The sequence below is a fragment of the Euleptes europaea genome, chromosome 6, assembly GCF_029931775.1.
Source record: "Euleptes europaea isolate rEulEur1 chromosome 6, rEulEur1.hap1, whole genome shotgun sequence".
Classification (NCBI taxonomy): Eukaryota; Metazoa; Chordata; class Lepidosauria; order Squamata; family Sphaerodactylidae; genus Euleptes; species Euleptes europaea.
In genome coordinates this window covers 50,920,138-50,942,114 of record NC_079317.1, presented here as the reverse complement: position 1 = coordinate 50,942,114, position 21,977 = coordinate 50,920,138, and the positions used below count along the sequence as shown (strand labels likewise).

Below are 21,977 nucleotides of genomic sequence, written 5' to 3'. Positions count from 1 at the left end.
CTCTGGGGAAGCAATTATTTTGTATGAGTGGCAAGGGATTTGGAAAACAAGACTAAAATATTGATCAACAGATAAAGAAAACATATTTAAAACTATATTTAGATGATATTTAATACCATGTCAATTATCTTGTACAAATAAAATTCCAATTTGTATATGTTGATGATAAGCTGCAACAAGAGCTGATCAATTTCCTATTTTGGGGGGAATCTGTAAGAGTCCAGAAAGTTGGGCTTCAGTATCAAAATTAATTAATGATTTTACAGGTTATAAAGTCCCCCAAGACCCAAAGGCAGTTTTTATTGTGCTATCTGAAGTATTTGATTCAAGATACAGATCTTGAAACAGTGTTGCATTTATTGTTTAATAAGCTTAAGTTTATTAAGCTAAGTGCAAGTTTTCCCACTGTATCAGAATGGTTGTATAAAGCATGGAATATAGCATATCTGACAAAATTGTTATACTACGAATATTTATGTGGTACTGACCCTTTTATGGATAAAGTTTCTTAAAAAGTGCACTTTTAAAATAAAAATGTGCAACAAGTATTAAAATGGGATTTGCCCGTGTGTATTTTTTCAACCAGTGTCAGACTGGTTTCTTTTTAAGAATACAGACTGATATTTGATTCCTTTTAGTTAAATAAAAAGCTTAGACTGATATTTGATTCCTTTCAGTTAAATAACAAAGCTTATTTAAAAACTTAGTCACAGAAATGTACAGCACAAAAGATAACCCCAGCCCCCACTTTACAGCAAGGTAAAATTTGTACTGCACCTTACAAGTAGAATTCTCAAAAGTTGCAGCAGCAAGAAATGTACTGGAAGAATAAAGTTCGGAATTTTAACATAATTAATTCATATTATTGTCCCATTATTTCCTCTAATACTGAGATGCTTACAGCTTTATTATATGGTCAACAGACATTTCAGCATTACATTCATTAAAACAAAATCTTTTACTGGACATGTTTAATTAGATGAATTTCTTCTACAAGGATATCATCTCAATGGGTACATTAGAAAATACGCCACTTTTTCAGGGATATGTATGCTCTCCCCAGCAAACATTAAAACTGGGGATAGAAAATCCAGCATAATAATTTATTGGATTATGTCTTTCTTCTCTTTGCTCATAAATGTATATTTCAATACTGAAGAGACAAAACTTGAGGCTGGATCTTTATGGAAAATACCCAGAAATTCATGACTGCAATCCTTACACTTGCTGTTAATGAACATAAGTCTACCTCGAGGCTCATAACTGCCCCGTTACTTGTTTAGGGAGTTCCAGAACAGCTCCGTATCCTTTCTATGTCTGGACTGCATCCACCAAGCCATATTGGTACTCTATAAAGTAGATGAGGCAGCACTTGGGACTTATATGCATGAACTGCAGCAGGAACATAACATCCATGCTTGACATAATAGAATTAGGCAACCGTTTTAACAGATTATTTGGCATTCACTTGTGCATGTTGGAGATGTACAGTCCATTTACCAGAAGAATTAAATATAATGCCCAAATACATATAGGACTACACTTATTCCAGCAGATGTTCATCCAAAGCAATCTATACTTAACTCTGCTATCTTCTTTTAGCCTCCTTGGCCACATGTGCTAGGATCTATAGCCAAGAATCCTTGCTACACTAAAACCTTCCTAATAATGACAGATGACAAGAAGGCCCATATAAACATATATTGAACTGGAAAGATATCAAGCAAATATACAACAGAATCAGCTTTGCGCATGCTCATTAAGAATAACCATTATGAGCAGCCTCCAAGTTGGACAATAGAAACAAGTGCTATTCTACATAATATGAAAAGAGCTAAAACAATTAAATAATATATATGAACAAGAAAAATATATATAAATAAACCCAACAACCTTGATTGCTTAATAATTGTCTTAAATGTTCTGTTCTCAGCTGTACGTTTTGTGGATATTTGAAATAAAGTTATTTTCTGTCAGCTAGCTTCCCCTTTTCCTGTCTTTTGTTTCACCTCTCCTTTCTCAGGTGAATACTATGCATGTTACCTTCGAAGTAAATCCCTCTATGTTCAACAGAATTTACTTCCAGGAAACTGTATATAAGATTTCATTCTTACTCTCTCAACTGCCATGTTTTTCTGTATTGCATAAACTTGACATCTCTGCTCAACTGGGCTGCAAAACTCAGCATAGAGGCTTAAGGTAGATAATAGTCAATGTCCTGCTCTCAGTCCCTGCTCCCCTTCCTGTAGTCCATTCTACCCAATCTTCCCCAGCTTTAAAAAAAATAATGTTATTGTGGAATAGTCTCTTGGAAGACAGGCCACAAGTCATTAACTCCAGCTGCACTTGAACGGACTTTCCCTGCCAAGCTAACAAATGTACTGGGTTTTTGAAGCCTATGGTTCTATTATATAGTTTGGTATTATGCTTCATATGTGTTGCCTGGGCCTATGATCTTGTCTGTAACCTGCCTTGGACTAAATAGGCAAGTTAAGACAAAAACATTTTTATAAACAAAACAGACAAGCTTCAGGTTCTGCCTTTCCAGTTCCATGTACAATAATATTAAAAGCCACCTGTTTAAGCACACGTAGGCTTAAACAGGTGGCTTTTAAGTTCATACCTTTAAGGGAAATAAAACAGGGAGTCCAGTGACATCTTAAAGACTAATGAATTCCAATATAATTTTTCATGAGTTAGTAATCCATCAGACACATGAAATTTTCCTCCACTAGCCAGATACACTTGTAACAAAACTACAAAACAGAAAGGCAGAAGGGACAAGGAGATGTTCCTAAGAGATCTTTTGTTTGTACTATTTAGTATGAATGTAATCTGCCTAACAGATGAAAACTCACAAACGCTTACACTGGAATACATTTTGTTAGTCTTTAATGTGTCACAGGACTCGTTTTATGTTGCCGTTATATACTAACACATCTGGAATTATCAATATTAAAAGGAAGAGCTCTGCAAAACACAAATGGACACTTTTCATGTACATGCATTTTAAGAGCACAGTGTTAGTTCCATTTCTGTCCATGGTCTTTGTGTGCATATAAATTCTGAACCCACTTTTAGCAGGAGTACTGCCGACAACTGCTTTCCAGGTGGCAGTATTCATCTCACAGTGCTGCAGTCTCCAGGTGCAAGTGGGCAAGCCACGGAACTAGCAGCAGCTTACTTGAACACACGAAGCTGCCTTCTACTGAATCAGACCCTTGGTCCATCCAAGTCAGTATTGTCTACTCAGACCGGCAGTGGCTCGCCAGGTCTCAGGCAGGGGTCTTTCACATCACCTACTTGCCTAGTCCCTTTAATTGGAGATTGAACCTGGGACCTTCTGTATGCCAAGCAGATGCTCTAACACTAAGCCACAGCCCCTTCCCCTTCAAGATATTTGCACCTTGGATATGTTCAGGCCATCAGAAAAAAAAGCAGTGGACAGGTTCAAGGCTCAGTGTCACAGGGGAACAGATTTGAGCACTGACAACTGAGGCAATGAGGGCACCCTGTACGAAGCCAAGACAAACCTACAAGATGCTCACCAGCAGCACTAGGATGCCTAAGAAGGGTCAACACTGTCAAGGCAAACACAGGCACATGGATGGGAAAAACTAACCAAACACCACTAACTGTTCAAGAAACACAGCTGTGAAGGCCCAAGCAGGATGCTTGGCAGCACTCTAGATACAACTCAACTGGACTGAGCTTAGATGAGACAATCAACTGGAGAATTTTCCACCTGGACTGCTGAACCACGACAGTAGGCCTCTTCACTGTGAAGCCAAACCAGACATCACACAAGAACACCTCCTTGAGCAACACTTAAGCTAAGCTGCAACAGTTCAGCTAGCAGTAATTTCCAAGAACCACCCAGCACCATTAAAACAAGGTCTCCAAGAGAGCCTGTTCAGGTGGGGCCCCCAGATGCACGTCTGTTCATTCCCACAGCCAACCAACATCCTTGCCACCTGCTAGGGCAAATTCCCACCCCCATCCCAGCATCACCGCCGCTGCACCTCAGCCACCGCTTTCGAAGTAGCCCACACCTGCCCCACACCACGCCGTCCCGCACGCCCACTCCGTCTCCCAGGCGCCCTGCCCCACGTTTCTTTCCAAGAAGCCCCGCCGCCCTAGCACGCACACACGCGCTGCTCGCCTTCCTCACAGGCCCAGCAGCACCTCAAGCCCCCCACGGAGAGCCAGCCCAGCAGAGGCCGGGATGGAGCTCCGGCTGGGCCCAGCGCGCCGCCGCCGCCGCTGCCCACCTGGTCCAGGTTCTCCTCGCTGCCGCTGTCTTCGGTGTCGGAGTCAATGAGGACTCGGCCTTTCCGCTTCTTCACCATGGCGGAACCGGCCTCGCCGCCGCCCCGGCTCTTCACGGAGGGCCCCGCGTCGCGGCCGGCGCTGCACTCAAAGCGGCCGGGCCTTTGCCTAGCCAGCCGCCCGCCAGCCAGCCAGCCCGGGACACAAAGGGCACCGAGCATGCGCCGTATGCCGCCCCGCCTGCTGGGGCCGGGCCAAGGCGGCGACGGCAGTGGGCGGGGCCAACTAAGGGACGCCGATTGGGTGGAGGGGGTCCGGAGGGCTGTCCTTGCGTCACTTGAGTCTGGCTGCCCGTTAGGGAGAAGAGGTTGCCTTTTCTCGACGCTAACAAAACAAGCTCTTGTTATCCTTAGGAGTATAATAATTCTTATCGTGAAAACATGACTTGAGCCAGGTTCCACTTTAAATAGCCGTTGGAAGGCTTGGGCCTTCGAGGCCTCTGGATTTCCTGAAGGCCGTTCTAGTTCAGTGGCAAACAAAGAGACTTTTTCAGAGTGACTTGCGACAGTTCTTTATTGGGAAAGGATCACTCTCAGGGAACACAGACGCCCACCCTGTCCCCTGTCCTTTTCAGGGCAGCAAACGCCTGAAGAGCATCAGCCAAAGGAGAACGACCGGCTTTTCGTTGTAGGGTTGCGGGGGGGGGGGGGAAGGGGGGTCCTGTATGCAGTTCGGACCCTTCAGCACAGGGCTCCTGTTTCCTTGATGGGCGGAGATGAAAGGAGGCCGGACAAAATCAGTGGAGGCATCCGGAAGGCTTTCAGCGTGGGACTCGTCCGTGTTGCACGGTTCTGTGGAAACATCATAGAAAGCAGGTGAGGCTGGCGTGTGGGAAGTGGCAGAGAGCATGAAGAGGCGGCGGGGGCGGGGATTGGCCATTCCTGGCCGCCAGAGCTGCCAAATTAGCGTGCCTTGCGTGTCACCTCATAGAACAGGGGTGGGGAACCTTTTTCCTGCCAAGGGCCATTTGCACATTTATGACATCATTCAGGGGCCATACCAGGTGTAGAGCTCCCGGTGGGGGGGGAGGCTAGGGTTGCCAGGTCTCCAGCCACCACCTGGAGGTTGGCAACCCCAGGGGAGGCCAGCAACCCCAGGGGAGGCCACACAGAGAAGACCACACAGAGAAGACCCAGGCGGGAGGGCAGCCAGCGGTGGGCCCGAGCAAACCAGGCGCCAGGGGGGCGCAGACCACAGTCGATCAGCAAGGGAGGGAGGAAAACAGAGAACGAGGAAAAGGGAGGGAGAAAGAGAGAGAAAGGGAGAAAGAAATGGAGAGAGGGGGAGAAAGAAAGAAAATGACGGAGGGAAAGAAAGAAAAGGACTGAAGGAGACAAAGAAAGAGACAGAAAAAGAGGGAGAGAAAGGAGAAAGAGTGACAGAAAAAGAGGAAGAAAAGACAGAAAAGCCTTCCGCCACACACACACACACACACACACACACCGGCCTCACGCGACCGGGCCCCAGTCGCCATACCCTCTCCCCCCATAGTCCACAAAAGCCCCCCCCCCAAGCCCGATCGGCTCCCGCATGCATGCTCTGCCACCAGGAGTCGTCGGCCTCTTCCCTCCCCCTGCTGCTCAACAGCCGACAGGCAGCGAGAGGGGCTTACAATGTGCTGCAACGTTCCTGCATGCCGCGGCTGTAAGGGGCAGCCTTGGGGGAAGCATCCCTCCCCCTCCCCTCTCGCCGACCAGCAGCCGACAGTGGGCGAGAAGAGGTCCAAAGGGCGCCACACCTCCCCTGTAAGCCGCAGCCCCAGGAACACCCTCGGGGAGGGCCGCCCTGCGCTCCACCTCCGCGGCAGGGCCCCAGAGCTCCCAAGGGCCACAAAAAATGTCCTCGGGGGCCACATCCGGCCCCCGGGCCTGAGGTTCCCCATCCCTGTCATAGAAGCTGGCCCGTTATCCTGGTTCTCCGCCATGTGGCTTTCTCTAGTTCCAAGTTTCGTTAAGTATTATTCCCGTGGGACGATCTAGAATAATTGGCGTGAACCAGACTACCAGGAGCCAGTGCTAGAAGCAGTTTTTAAGAAGAGGAGTTGGCCTTGGGATATTTGAAGGCTAGCAAATAAAACACATGAGGTGTGAGACTCCGGTAGGCTTGAGCTCTGACATCTCTCTTTTTTAAGAAACTAAACCATGGTTCTTAGCGAACAGGCTGAAAACCTGATTGCATCATTGGCACTGAGTAACTAACGTGGAAGATGCCTAACGTGAATCTTCTATGCAGTAATCTACTTGATGTGAATTATTTTGTTAGGAGTCACAGATGTATGGCAAGATCTTGCCTAAATACTGGATTAACCTGTACTAAAGACTTTTCCTGTGTTTTCATATTGCAGTTGTGTTATGGGTTTTCAATATATTTAGTGTCAAAAGTATTGATTATTGACAAACTTCAGCATAATTTTCAATAAGTTTTCAGATTTGTCCTGAAGAGAACACTGAATGGCCTTTAAAGTACATTTAAATGAAAGGATGAGAAACACAATGCTGTCAGTAAAAATAGCCAGCTGTCTGGCTTGTCTGAGAACCTGGGACAAACAGACTTGTGGTTTTACTAATGGTACAAAGTGACCTTTTGAGACTGACTTCTTCCTCCTCCCCCCCATGGGAATGAAGATGATTTCATAGTTCATGCAATATTTTTTGACTTTTAAGGGTATATGGAAATGCCTTATATGCATTTTTATAATGAGTTGTTTAGTCTTATTGTAGTCAACACTCTTTGAAGTAAGATGTGAGAAGTGACCTTGTTATTTTGACAAGTTTGTATTTCATATGTCATATGTCCATCAGACATATGATCGATAGAGAATAAGATTCACCAAAACATGTTTTTGCTTAATTAACGCATTTCATATGTCTTTGATCTGTGAGAGCGTAGAAATTTTCTCAAAATAATATTTTGAAGTAAACAAGTCAAAAAAGGTATAAAAAGGGGCTTGAAATTGGGCAAGGTTGGAGATCCTCTCCCATTGCGGCCTGTATGCAGTTAGGCTGTTGGGAAGGGCTCCCCGACATGACTCCCCTGATGGGTATGTAACTTTGAATTTTGCTTTTGTGTACCTGTATCCAGTTCTAAACTATTTTGCTAGAAGCTATGTACGGTAACTCTCACATATTTTACATGTATTTTTTGACTTTTATATTTTACAATGTTTTTTTCATTTTTTTTAACTGAAGTAACTACAATAAAAAGGTATTTTTCTATAAATTCAAAGTTTGTATCAGCGCTTGGAGAACTGGGTAAGTTAGATAAAGTATTTTTTAGTGAAATACAAGATCTAAACATATTAGTTCCTATCACAGCACATGATCACTTCAGTTGTCCAACACTTTGTCCATTGTTTGCAAGAACTAAACAAAGGGGATGACATTCATGTTGTCATGACTGCTTTTTAGCAAGCTCTAGAGTACATCCATTTCAGAGTAAATTGCCATGATTCTGAATGAGTGTGTGTGTGATCTTCTTTTTCAGATACAAATGGCGTATCTGCTTCTGATTATATAACTGATTTCGCCACTCTCCATAATGGTACATATTCTAAGAAGAAGAGTTGGCTTTTATATGCTGACTTTCTACCATTTAAGGGAGAATCAAACCAGCTTACAATCACTTTCCCTTTCCCTCCCCACAACAGACACCCTGTGAGGTAGGTGGGGCTGAGAGAGTGTGAGTAGCCCAAGGTCACCCAGCTGGCTTCATGTGTAGGAGTGGGGAAACAAATCCAGTTCACCAGATTAGCCTCTGCCACTCATGTGGAGGAGTGGGGAATCAAATTCAGTTCTCCAGATAAGAGTCCACCGCTCCAAACCACCTCTCTTAACCACTACACCACACTGGCTCTCTAAATAATGAACGAAGCAGAACTGAACATGTTACCATATGTGTCACCTGTTCTTTTTTTTCTAAAAGCAAAATCTGGTACTTGTTGATTTATTGCAGTGGATTATGAAGCAAGGATTTTCCTTATGCTATAATGCTAACAGGGCTACTTTGGTAATCTCATTAGGTGCATGTATACGGTTCAGTTGGTTTGAGAGAATGAATTAAACCAATAAGTAATTTTTCAAATTTGTATAATTTCTTATTGTTACAGATGAAAGCAAGCAACTTCAACCAGAAAGAGACATCTGTTCTTTTACACTGATAAGAACTTGTTTGTCAAAGCAAATTCTAATTTTTCGTGGTTGTCATGGCGTTATCCCTTAAGGTGCTTAAGAAGTGGCACTGGCAAAATGGCTTGTATGCCTTGTCTAGACCTCTTGTTGATGGTTGCTTCCCAAGTCAGTATAGTAGCTATAAAAGACCAGGAACACCGCCAGACAGGACCCCTCCGTGGGCAAAGATTAACTTTAGCTTTGAGAAAGGCATAGAAGGGATCAAGACACACTTTGGACGCTTAAGAAAAGACATAGGTGATCATCTGAGAGGACCTGAGGGACGTTCATTAAAGGAATACATGCTGGAACAGACAAGGGTGACTTGGCAGTTTCGCAGTGAAGAAGATTTGAATAACTGGATAATCTCCTCTGATGCTGAAATCGGAGGGAAAAGTGAAGTATACCTAAAGCTAGGTAAGAATAACGAGTCTGCTGTATTGTATGGGACTCTCAATACTCAAGTACCTCGGGATGGAGAGACAAGATACAGTGGATACTGTTCCATTAAATCAAAGCCACGACTCGTGAGTACAGCATATTATAATATTTACTAGTCACTGGACTGTAATAATTAAGCCTGTAATAATTAAGCCAGGTCTTTAGTGAGGTTTGGCAAGGAGGGAAAAATGGACTGATACTTCAAAAGATACCTTCTCTCTCTCTTGCTCACTTGCTCTAACACAAAAGTCTCTATGAAGTAATGCCTGAAAATGAAAACATTTCACCCCAAACTACATTATACTTTTAAACATCAGGAAAACTATAAGGAATTTTTAATTTGTTTTTAGTGTTGGATTTGAGGTTAAATTTTTAATTCAAGAACAAAATGTATCTATGTAAATGAAATATTTGTTTAGATACATTTCTGTCAAACTCTTGTCCTTTATAAGTACTAAAATCCATTTATGTTGTATAGAGCCCATAAATAATTATTTTTGTTTCCTGATAATAACTGTTTGAAAAGTTTTGATTTTAGAAACATCGACAAGCAAGTTCTTCATTAGCATCATTGCTAACACAATAGCTTTCTAAAACTAAGAAGTTTAAGCAAATTATTTTACCACAGACCTTTATGTTGCTTGCTCAGCACTGGAAATGGCATTGCTTTCAGGAGATCTATTTACACAAATGTCCCCTCCCCCAAATAAAACTACACTGGGGTTAATTTATAAATCGGGCTTGAATTTTGCTCTTCAGGAGACAAAAATCTCAGCTCTCCCCTGCCTTTATGTGGATGAGATAATCCAAAACACCATTTTAAAGATACATTGTTCTGTAATGTGGCAGGTCTGTTGATGGCCTGATGACATAGTGTAACTGTGGTAGCCAAAGCTGTGATTTTCCATCGGCGCCATGCTAAGCAACTGGTGCCCTACCTGTCCCATCAGGACCTTGCCACAGTGATTCACGCAACTGTCACCTCTAGGCTAGACTACTGTAACTTGCTCTAAGCAGGGCTGCCCTTGTGCCTGCTTCGGAAACTTCAGCTGGTCCAGAATGCAGTGGCGAGGGTCCTTATGGGGACCTCTTGGAAAGCACATAGCCAACCATTGCTCTGCCAGCTGCACTGGCTCCAGATTGAATACTGAATCAAGTTCAAGGTTTTGGTACTGACCTGAGGAGCCGCATCTCCAGATCCATCCCTCAGAGAGTATTACGCTCAAATAATAACTTGGTGGTGGTCCCTGGCCCGAGATGTGTACTGCTGTCCTTGACCAGGGCCTAGTGGAACTCTCTGTCAAATGAGACCAGGCCCTGCAGGACTTAGCTCAATTCCGCAGGGCCTGCAAGACAAAAATGTTCCATCACACCTATGGTTGAGCACAGTAACAGTTACCATCAAAACTGGCCTCCCTGCTCCTGTTTTATCCTGCCCACCCGCCTCCTTCTCCTGACCGAAGGGTTTTTTAATGTGCTGATTGGCACCTTGGATCTTAGAATGTATAAACTGGTTTTTTTTAGAGGTTTTATCGATAATTTATTAGGTATTATGGAATGAATTATGTTTGTATTATAGTTGTAAGCTGCCCCAAGCCTGGTCTTGGCCAGGGAGGGGTGGGATAAAAATAAAATAATGATAGATAGAATTGCTCCTTAGTATCCTCTTCCCCTGTTGTTGAATTGGGCCCTTTTGCCTTTAGGGATTGGGGGAAATGAAATGGGAAGGGAGACAGCTTGAGTATTGTTTGGTTGGAAAACTTGCTCTGAGTATGATAGAATATTCAGTTCAGTCCATTTGCCGTCCTTTGAAATGTCAGTAATGGTGATAAAGAAGGCATTCTTCTCCACTACCAGCTGAATCTTGTCCATCTCTATTTTTCTGAGTGGTTTTATGGTCTTTGAACAAATCAATCGAAGCCACCTGTTGAAGATAATACAACAATGCTGTGGGTTACTTTTGTAGATTCTTTGCTGATAAAGTCTCTCAAATCTGGTTGACTTAGATGCAAGTTTGGATACAGGACATTTATTAGATGTGATAGAGACACTCATTTATCAATTTTATATGGATAGTCATAGTTTCAGATTGATCACACTGATAGGATTCTCAGGGTTGTGTAGACAGCTACCTTGCGAATTAGATGTGTTCCCTTTGTGGCTTGTAAAATTTTAGCTGATCCACTCAGTACAATTATAGATTCTTCTCTGGTCGAATTTCCCATCAGCATTGGAAGAAACTGCATTCATTTATTCAGTATCTTTATATTCCACATTTCTATTTTAAAAACTCAAAGTGGCAGCAATTTAAATACAGAAAACAAAAAAAATGATATATAAAACCAAGCAAGATTAAGTTGGGAAGTTTTAAATGGGGCTGGCTTTCCAGTTTTCACTGAGGTACAGTTGCTGTTGGCTAATCAAGTTAAGTGCATTAAGCTATATCATCTGTCTTAGACATGGCTAACCTAGCTATGCTACTCCATGCTTCTATAACCACTCAGTTAGATTGCTGTGATATGGTCTAAGTGGAGCTGCTTTTCAAGATGACTCTGAAGCCGCCATTGGCTCAGATCAAATGCCCACTTATTAACTGGATATGACTGCTTTGTTGTCTATATTATGCCATTATTGAAATAGCTATACTGGCTGTCACTTTGCTTCTGGGCCCAGTTAAAGGAGCTGTTTTTTTAGGTTATAATTTGCAATGAGCTCATTAGAAAGATAGGGTATACATTTTAAATACATAAAACTCAATCCTTTTTTTTTTGCAAAGATTGGTCAGTAATTTATATTGACATGTATCCAAGTATACAGATCTAAAGAACACTTAGGGGTGGTGATTTCCATTGATTCCTTTCTCCCACTTTGCCCCCATGTTGTTCCTGAGGACCCATTTTGTGGGGCTCAGTGGACTGCAGTTGGAGAGGAATGTCTCAGTCCATGATTCATTGGATATGTGCCATTACTTCCTCAGTCAGAGAACAGAATGCTGCTGATGAAGCAGTCCTTCCAGTCTTATCACCAGTACTGGAAACAGCAGGGGCACAAACTATGGATGGGACTGTTAGAGCCAGGGCTTCAGTGCAATATTCTTTGATCTTGTGCAGAGCGATAGGATAGTGGATGTGGAACATAGAATATAAATGTTTACAGACTGTTCATTAGTCACGGAAATAGGGTTTATGAAAGGACTAGAAAGATGGACGAGCACAAACTAAGAGTCTGATCTTAGTTTAACATGCTGCCCCAGAGCTCTCTTTGGTACTCTGAAAACCTTTATTAATATCCTGCTAAGGCAGTTCCCAAGTTGGCAGGAGCTGAGTTTATCTGCATGTAGCAACTGGTAAAATGCTGAATGCATTGTTGCTTATTTTGGTAGATTTCTTTTGATCGAAAGCAGCCTTATGATTGGACAAATTTCAATTGCTTGCACCTGCGTATTCGTGGTGATGGTAGACCTTGGATGATAAACATCTATACAGATCCATACTTCTCTCATCAGAAGGATGATCTCTATAATTACTTCATATTTACCCGAGGGGGTCCATACTGGGAGGAAATCAAGGTAACATTATTATTTCTATGATATATGAAAATATATGAATCAAGAGTCCTTAGCTTGCTTGTACAAGTGGAGTGAAATTCATTAACAATTCTTTCTTGTCGTTGTAAAATTAAAACTACTTCTATTTAAGTGAAATTATCTATCGGATTTAGCAAGCAGAGTTCCAAATTGATATTTTGTTATTGCCAAGTTCTTCAGATTTGAATTCTAGGTCTTTCAGAAGTGAAAAAATATAGCTACTTTATGGGTCTGTCCCCCAGGGGATCCACAGCTGTTTGGTTTTCTCTGCCTTCCTCCATGGTTCTAGCCAAGACTCCAGGGCTACCGAAGGCCTCAGATGCAGAGAAAGGAAGAGGTTAACCTCACCTTGTTCCTCCTCCTCTTTCCCCAATTCTCTACTGGGCAGCCTAGAGAAGACCTGGATCCTCCTCCCTGGCCTGCTGTTTGGGCAATATGGGCTAGGTCTAATTGTGAGCATGCCTAACAGCCTCCCCTAACCTCCCAAACCTGTTCCCCATTTGCTTGACAGCCAATCTGGCCCAGCTGCAGTTACTGCTGGTAGCTTCTTAAAGAGGCCACTCAGTGTTGTCCAGGAGCTGTGCATTCCTGGCCTAACATTGCCAGTCCTTTTGATGTTGGAGCAGCCATAGGAGCTGTTGGCAGTCCAAAGGTTGGAACTGAGGTCATGGTCATCTGCTGTGGCCTGGGTAAGTCCAGGAGAAGGTCTTGTCCTGGACCATGAGAGCTAGAAAGAAACAATGCAGTTGGGTTGTCGCCATACATCTGCTCACTTGCATTTTCTTTCTAGAGATTTCACCTAATCATTTACATTGTACGCTGCATGGGGAAGTGGCCACTTTTCACACTTCATGGATACGTAGAGCTGTTGTGATTGTATTTTGAGACACGTTGCTTAGGATAGAAATGGATTTTCTTATTTGTACCTATGGGACAGAAGAACAACACCATAGCATATAACTGTCACACTCTGTTGATATTCATAGGTACTATATTCAAATTGGGTCCTACCAAGCTTTTCTTCTGGCACTAGGGCCCCTTTTGACCCCTGAAAAGGATGTGTGCTGGTGATTGTGGGACCCACATAGACAAAAACATGCGGGAGGAGAGCTACAGAGAGGTGGTAGTTGGGCAAAATCAGCCCTTTCTGCCTCTTGCACAACCAGAAAAGCTGTTAGGCTGCAATGCCATATTACAAAATCTGAATCACAAGCACTGCTATTCTTCTGAGCCTGAATATGTGGCCATACTTGCAAACTGCCATGGTATTTGCCTAATTTAGGTGACAGTTCTTTCTAGGAGATCACTACAAGATCTGCTACTCTAGCCACCCTGTGATTCACTGGCTTGTAAATGTTTTTTTCCTGCAGACATATAACTGGTCTTGTATGAAATTGAGTGTTTAGTTGAAACCAGTTGAGGAACCAAACACCTAATCAATTGTGGTTTATAGTAGAGAAAATGTTATGTAGCCGCTTGACCTGTATATGAAACTTCATATAGGCATAGATGGATTTAAAAGGGAATTAGAGAGGAGTCTGTCAGTGGCTACTAGCCATGATGACTAAAGGGAACCTCCACATTCAGAGGCAGTAAACCTCTGAATACCAGTGCCAGGATGCAGCATCAGGGGAAGACCCTGGCCTCTATGCCCTGTTGCTGGTCCTCTATAGTAACTGGTTGGCCATTGTGAGAGACAGAATGCTGGACTAGATTGACCACTGGTCTGATCCAGCAGGGCTCTTCTTATGTTATGTTCAAAGTTAGCACCATTCTGAAAAGCAGAAGATAAATCTATGAGCTGCACAATGATGCATGCTACCAGTAACCGAAAATCTGCTTGCTTATAATTTCTTATTGACAGGTTCCATTTTCTAAGTTTTTTATGTCAAGCCGGGGCAGAATCCAGGATCAGCCACACGAACTCTGGGTAGACAAGGTAAGGTTTGCTATAATTAATAATGAACCCTTGCCAAGACAATGGATTGGGGGGGGGGTTTCACGTAGTAGGCTAAACAGTTAAATTGTGGAACTCCCTGCCCCAAAATGTGGTGATGGCTGCCAACTTTTTAAGAGGGAGTGGACATGTTCATGGGGGAAAGGGGTATTCATAGCTACTAGTTTAAATGGATACTAGTCATGATGCATACCGATTATCTCCAGGATCAGATGAGCATGCCTATTATCTTAGGTGCTGTGGAACTCAGGCAGGATAATGTTGCTGCAGTGGTCTTGTTTGGGGGCTTCCTAGAGGCACCTGGTTGGCTACTGTGTGAACAGACTGCTGGAATTGATGGGCCTTGGTCTGATCCAGCAGGGCTTTTCTTATGTTCTTGTTGACCCCCTTAATGGAATATATTTTGGGGGTCATTGTTGTTGCTCTGGAATTACATTAAATAGAAGTCAACCATCAGGCACATGCCTTTTCCCTGCAAATATGTACATTCCCTGCAAATATGTACCTTCTTGAGAAGTACTCTGTTTCTTACAAGGCCCACAGTAGTGCAGCTAGTGCTGTTTAAAAGTAGATCTGAAACTGGCAAGCTGCTACTTTTAGAAAAGTGGATGCAGCTTGACTTCACTTAGAGGTCTAAGGCTCTCCATTCCATTCTAATGTAGACCAGCTAGTAGATGGACTGTGTTTAGACTGTGCAGTAGATGGGGCAAGTAATGTATCAATATTCCAACTGAAAAATCTGTGGTATATGTAAAATAAATTCTGGTCCTGTTTGGCTTTACAAGGGACATGAATCCTGAATAATGCTGGAGAACGGGTCTGACTAACTGCTGGCTTTTATACTTTCAAAGGGAGAACAGCCATTTTGCCTTGCCATCCCAGTCACCCTTGGTGCCTCTTGAAATGTGTTTTCCTGTGAGCATTTTGTAATCTAAGCCCGCAACATCTTCTACTGGCCTCTTTTTATAAGAAGGCTACAAACTGCAGACTTGGGAATTTTCCATTATACCATGAAATATTTTCTCCTCGCCCCCCTCTTTAATATTGGACAGCCATCTTGATGAAGAGTTCAGGGAAATTTAAAAGCTTATGCTATTTTGTGACTTGTTGGTCCTAATAAAAATATACTATACTGCTGCTTTTATAAACTTTAGGTGGCTAAAACTAGCTCACTAAAAGTCAAAATGAAAGTTGAAGATGCCCCTTTAGTGCAGCATTTCATAATGCTTCAACATTTTAGATTTCATGATTAGCAGCCACAGTAGATACAGTAATGTCCTCATGTACCGTAAGTATCTTTTTATTACAGAGGGAAGCCTTTTAGCTTTTTACCTAGTGCATGATTGTTAAACCAAAATGTTAAAAGAAAGAGTACCTGCAAGTGAACCCAGAGCAGGGGCAATCAGTCCTCCCCCTCTTCCCCAGCTTATTTTCTTTACCACCACCCCAGATCCAGGTCCATTTTATTCCTATCCCCCTCCCCTTTCATGTACCTTGCTGGCTGCCTGATTTACCCCCACATTTCACCAGGTCTCCTTAGCCCATTTGCCTCCCAGACCCTGTGGTGTCTCCACACCCACTCTTGCTTTTCCCCCCACCGTTGCCTCTTACCTTTCCACCTGTTTTCTTCCTCATTCGGCTGACCTTTATTTAACTGTCTTTTTTTTCTCTTGGCTTACCTTTGCCCTTCTGGCTGTTGCTCCTGCCATCTCCCCCCTCCCCAAACACACAGGTAAGAAGAAAAAAGTGACAATTCAACACTGGTGTGGAAGATCCAGGGATCTGGGGAGCTAGTAGACCCAAGGGCAGAGAAATAGGGCCATGTGCTGTGAACCAGATGAAAGGCAGGATTCAGTCCCCAGTTGTACTGCAAGTAGGTCAGGGCGTGACCTGACCAGAAAAAGTTACTTTGTTTTTCAGCTGGCAAATAAAGGAGTGTGTATGTGTATGCGGGAAGAATACACTAGATGCTCAGAGATGCAATCATGAGAAAAATGTATTAGCAACGTTAAATTTAGATAACACATAACAGTAAATCAGAGGAATCCCTGGACGTTTTGAGCCTGTTTATGAAAATAGTATTTGTCAAAAGATATACACAGAAGGGCTTCCCCATAGAAGCACTTTTTACCCTCCAAGTCACTTCTGACGATCAGGTGAACCCTTCAACAGTTTGGAATACAAGAGTTGCTGCATGTGTATTTGCTTCTGTGAGCAAAAATATCTTCTTATACCTACAGGACTGTGGATCCAAGCTAGTGTTTAGTCAAGATCTGTTTAAAGCCTCCTAATTTAAATGTGTGGGAGGGATCTTAATTTAGATCTCCTTAGCATTAAATCTAATAATTCCTGGTTGATTGACTGTTGCAGTTACTTGTAAACCTTTTGGAAAGAAATAAAAGTTATGTGAATTAAAAACATTTTATACTTTTTGCCTTTTTTAAACAGATCAGTACTCTTGGATTCACTTTAGGTGACCAAGTAGATGGCCCATTCCAGCTGGAGATCGACTACATAGGATTGGCCAGAGACAGAGCACATACAGAAGCATGTGCCTATGAGCTATATGAAAGAAATCCAAAGTAGAACAACCCTGGGAGTGCTGTTGTTCATCTAGAATACTCAAGCTTGCGTCCCTTCTGCAGGAGGTGAATGTTCTACTAGCACTGCTCTACTACACCGGAGTCCCTATCCAGAAATCTAATCTGACAAAGATTAGTCTGAGCAAAAGCAAGCCATCGACAAAATTCAGTGCTTTGAAATGTTTAGGACCATCCCAACAGAGTTTAGTCCAGCATAAGTCACGAAACTAATGGCTGGATTACAGTGTAAAGGGCCTTCATTATTAGCTTACAAAGTGCATGAGATTTATCCGCCTTCGGTTATAAGCAGAATATTATATTGCTGTGTTAAATAAATGCAATCCTTGATCTGAAAGCTTTAGAATGGACTCAGAGTACCACAACTGTAAGTGTCTTTCTTTGAAGGAAATCACTCCAGTGGTTTACTGACTTGGGAACAAGAGTGACAGGTGGAACGTTAAATGAGATTGAAGGGATGCTGGTTTTCTCACCTGCAGATAAAGGTTAAATCTCTTAAATACATCCAACCTATTTTGTTATGGCTGCTTAAACTTTTTGCTTTTTAAGCTAAATGAAGACATTTATGGAGTAACAATTGCAGTGAAGTGATGCCTTGTTGTAGCTTACTCTTTTTTTAAAAAAACAACCATTGTGTTTAACCTTTGCTGCTAGAAAGAATTTCGGTCAGTGGAATGAAGCTTTACTTCCCACATCATCTCAAGATGTTCCCTGAAATGCTATTCCTGGAGGAAAGAGGGCCCCTGCCCCAGGAATAGCAGGAAGGAGGAGCTGAAGGTCTGAATAAACTGGCAAAAATAATCCTTTCTGTTCTTTAATAGATCATTCATTCATTAACCTTTAATAGGCATAGTTCAAAAGACATCTCGTACAAATTCTCATGATCAAAATCAAATCACACCAACCCAAGTTGAACAAACCAGGGCCCCTATCAGGCTCAGAAATATACAGAATATATAAAATACAAATAAATATGAAATATATAAAATATACCACATTATTGAAATTAAGCAAAAGGTTAAAATAATCTGCCCATTCAGCCGGACTGTGATATAATACAATAATAGTCATAATCATTGACCATTCACTAGATAAACTGCAATCACAACAGCAGCTTAAAATGTTAGATGGGCTTCATGGATCCCTGTCTCAATAACGTTACCAAAATTTTTGCAACCAAAGCAGTTGTTTCAGGCTTAGCATCAGACAATAGAGCAAATAACATTTGACTTTTATTATTGACTATTTCAGTATCAAGCAGATCTAATAGACAGTCATTACAAGGGCCCTCACCCAGGTGACATTCCAATATAATATGCATAAGCGAATCTGGAGATCCTGAACCACGGGGCAGAGTCTCTCCTGATACGGAATGTGACTAAATCTACCTAGTAGGACCTTCGATGGAAAGGCATTCATGCGAGCTAAGAAAAAAGCTGCTCTTTGGTCTGGATCAACTAAATTATGAAAATAATGAGCCATAGAGCTTAGCTGGCTAGAAATGCCAAAAAAAGCAGGTGAACATATATACGCCTTAGTAGGGAAAAGGGTTTGCAGCTCATGATCCAGAAGCCTTTGCTTGATGACTTGAAAAGTGGATCTTTCATCAGAAAGTAATAGTCAAAATCAATTCCAGTACAAGCCAACTTCTGAAGAATAGCTTGGGACCATTGTGGGCTATAAGGTAATAGATCCAACCTTGCTTCTCCCACCCCAATGTATAGCTTGGAGTAACCTCTGAAGCAGCTAATCTTTTTTTTTTAAAGGACTGCTTAGAAATTGGGCCTTGAGGTTAACAGCTAGTATACAGGAGGGAGTTCTTCCACTTATACAGATAAGAGAGCAATTTGTATACCAGATAGTCAGCCTTGTTGAGAAGGAAAGGAGTTTAAGAATGAGATTCCAGCCTGCCTCAACTAGAACCCTGCACAAATCTGACAAAACTACATATCCAATAGCAGAAGACAATCTGTTCAGTTATATGGAAGAAAGTTCTTTCCTGAATCAACAGTAGCACCAGTTTGTCATATATCTGCAATCAGCACAGTGCTTTCAGGATGACAAGGGTAGTTTACAGACATATATCAAGATGAGTAGCTGTCTTAGTCTGTCACTAGCAGTAGAAAACAGCAAGAGTCCAGTAGCACTTTAAAGACTAACAAAATTTCTGGCAGGGTATGACCTTTCATGAGCCATAGCTCACTTCTTCAGATACAGCTAGAATATGAGTCTGTCCAGTAGAGACTAGTGAATGACACACACAATGGCAATGTAAATGTCAAAAGCAAGTAAATGACATTAGCAGGCGTGATTGGATTAGGTGTGATGTGCAGAGGGTTAGTAGGCGTGGAGAAATTAGCATTGGTAATGAGACAGGAATCCCAGATCTGTTAAATCCAGGAGAATGCAGTCTTGAGCTTCATTATTAGTTGTAATTCAGCAGTCTCTCTTTCTAATCTCCCTTTGAAATACCTTTGTAAGAGAACTGCTACTCTTAAATCAGCAACTGAATGTCCTGGAAGGTTAAAATGTTCCCCCACTGGTTTCTGATGTCAGACTTGTCCATTTAATCTTTGTCGAAGGGACTGCCCTGTTTGTCCAATGTAGAGGGTGGAAGGGCATTTCTGGCATGTGATGGCATAAATCTTGTTAGAAGATGAACAGGAGTATGAACCTGAGACAGTACTGCTGACGTTGCTGGGCCCAGTGATGATATTGCTAGGATCTAGATGAAGGTGGAGTGAAAATTGGAGGGAGGAACATTAACAATTTGAGATATGCCGATGATACATTACTGGCAGAAAATAGCAAAGACTTTAAAAGACTACTGCTGAAAGTTAAAAGAGAAAGTGCCAAAGCAGGACTACCGCTGAACATCAAGAAGATAAAGGTAATGACTACAGGAGAATTACACAACTTTAAGGTTGACAATGAGGAAACTGAAATTGTTGAAGACTTTCTATTCCTTGGCTCCATCATCAACCAGAAGGAGATTGAGACTGGGAAGGGCAGCCATGAAGAAGCTAGAAAAGATTCTGAAGTGTAAGGATTACCAAGATTAAGTTAATTCATGCCGTATTCCCTATTACTATGTATGGGTGTGAAAGCTGGACATGGAAGAAAGTAGATTCCTTTGAAATGTGGTGTTGGAAGAGAGTGTTATGGATACCGTGGACTGCCAAAAAAACCCAAAAAAACAAATCAGTAAGTTATAGATCAAATCAAACCTGAACTGACCCTGGAAGCTAAAATGACTAAACTGAGGCTATTGTATTTAGGTCACATTATGAGAAGACAAGAGTCACTGGAAAAGACGGTCATGCTAGGAAAAGGTGAGGGCAGCAGGAAAAGAGGAAGACCCAACAGGAGATGGATGGACTCAAAGAAAGCCACAGTCCTCAATTTGCAAGATCTGAGCAAGACTGTCAAAGATAGGACATTTTGGAGGACATTGATTCATAGGGTCGCCATGAGTCGGCAGCGACTTGACGGCACTCAACACACGTGCACATGAGAGCATTAAGTTCTCTTACAAAGGGAGATTAGACTATGCATTCTCCTGTACTTAATAGAGATCTGGGATTCCTGTTTCATTACCAATGCTAATTTCTCCACACCTACTACCCCTCTGCATATCACACCTAATCCAATCACGCCTAATGTCATTTACTTGCTTTTGACATTTACATTGCCATCCTGTGTCTAATTCACTAGTCTCTACTTGAGGATAGATGGACTCATATTCTAGCTGTATCTGAAGAAGTGAGCTGTGGTTCATGAAAGCTCATACCCTGCCAGAAATTTTGTTAGTCTTTAAGGTGCTACTGTGTTACAGGCTTTGACATATTACAGCACATGAACTATGGAATTAGTGTTGTACATCTGCAGAAAAATTCAATGTAAAAGCAAAATATACAGGAAAAGAAAGCCTGGATATTCTTGTCAAATATTTCAGTGTCAGTGCAGATTTGCTCACTGTACTTTTCCCTTTTCATGACCTTCCCCAGCCTTTTCAGTTGAGAACAGCAAAGCCTTCGCAGCACTTTTTATATATTTTAAGCTACAGAGCAGCATATTTGCCACACTTCCTGCCCTTCCAATGACTTCAAGTGCAGAAATGCTCTCCATTCCAAGGGTATTCAATGCTGACTAAGATGTAATGACATAATGTAAACAATATATTTTATTTTATGATTTAAACATGAAAACAAGATGCTAGAAATTAATGAATGGGTTCAATCTCGACATATTTTTCTGGAGATGAGAATGATAAAATTTATTATATAGAGTATAACAAAAATCAAAACTGACTGTTTTAAGGAATAGTATGTTTAGCCTGGAGGAAGTGGATGACCATATATGCACATCTAAAGTAGAGCAACTGAGCATGTGCAGTAACATTCCTAAAACAGTGCAGCAGCACTGTTACTCCAGTGCATGGAGATTTTTCAAGACAGCCCCTTTTCAAGGTGATTAAAACACTATAAATACAGGCAGGGAAAGGGCTAGAATTCAGACCCCTCTCTCAGAGGGTCTCAGAAGATGGTATTGGTATGTATGGGTTTACAAATATATTATTCTAGAGTGTGAATTAGATACTTTGAACTAATCTGACTTCTTTAACTGTTATATGTTAAGTGTTAGATTTTAAAACTGTATAGTATGTAGAACTTGCTTGCTTTACTGTATACATTGTTACTGAATTTTAAGACTTTGTAATACTTGCATATACACATATATATACACACAATTACATTGGAGCACATCAATAAAAAGACTTACTTTTAAGTGAGTAAAGTAGTTGAGTCCTGCTTAGTAGGTGACTAACTGAATAAGATAATATACCACTTCTCAGGAAGGGGTCATTTCTAAGAGCATAGTCACTCGAAAGGCACTGA

The 21,977-nt window shown here is 41.9% G+C and overlaps 2 protein-coding genes across 2 annotated transcripts in view; one reads left to right on the top strand and one right to left on the bottom strand.

Annotated features, from left to right (window-relative positions):
- Positions 1–4,490, bottom strand: part of RTF1 (RTF1 homolog, Paf1/RNA polymerase II complex component) — a 45,223-nt gene extending 40,733 nt beyond the window's left edge. The window contains exon 1 of the mRNA XM_056852136.1: positions 4,272–4,490. Coding sequence (XP_056708114.1) covers positions 4,272–4,490 — 219 coding nt within the window. The remainder of the gene's footprint in view (positions 1–4,271) is intronic.
- A 4,040-nt stretch (positions 4,491–8,530) lies between these two features.
- On the top strand, positions 8,531–17,086 carry NDUFAF1 (NADH:ubiquinone oxidoreductase complex assembly factor 1). Its single transcript, XM_056852138.1, has 4 exons — positions 8,531–9,022; positions 12,319–12,504; positions 14,387–14,461; positions 16,928–17,086. Exons 1-4 carry the CDS (start codon positions 8,531–8,533, stop codon positions 17,063–17,065), a joined length of 891 nt encoding a protein of 296 aa, XP_056708116.1. The 3' UTR covers positions 17,066–17,086.
- Positions 17,087–21,977: the final 4,891 nt, after the last annotated feature.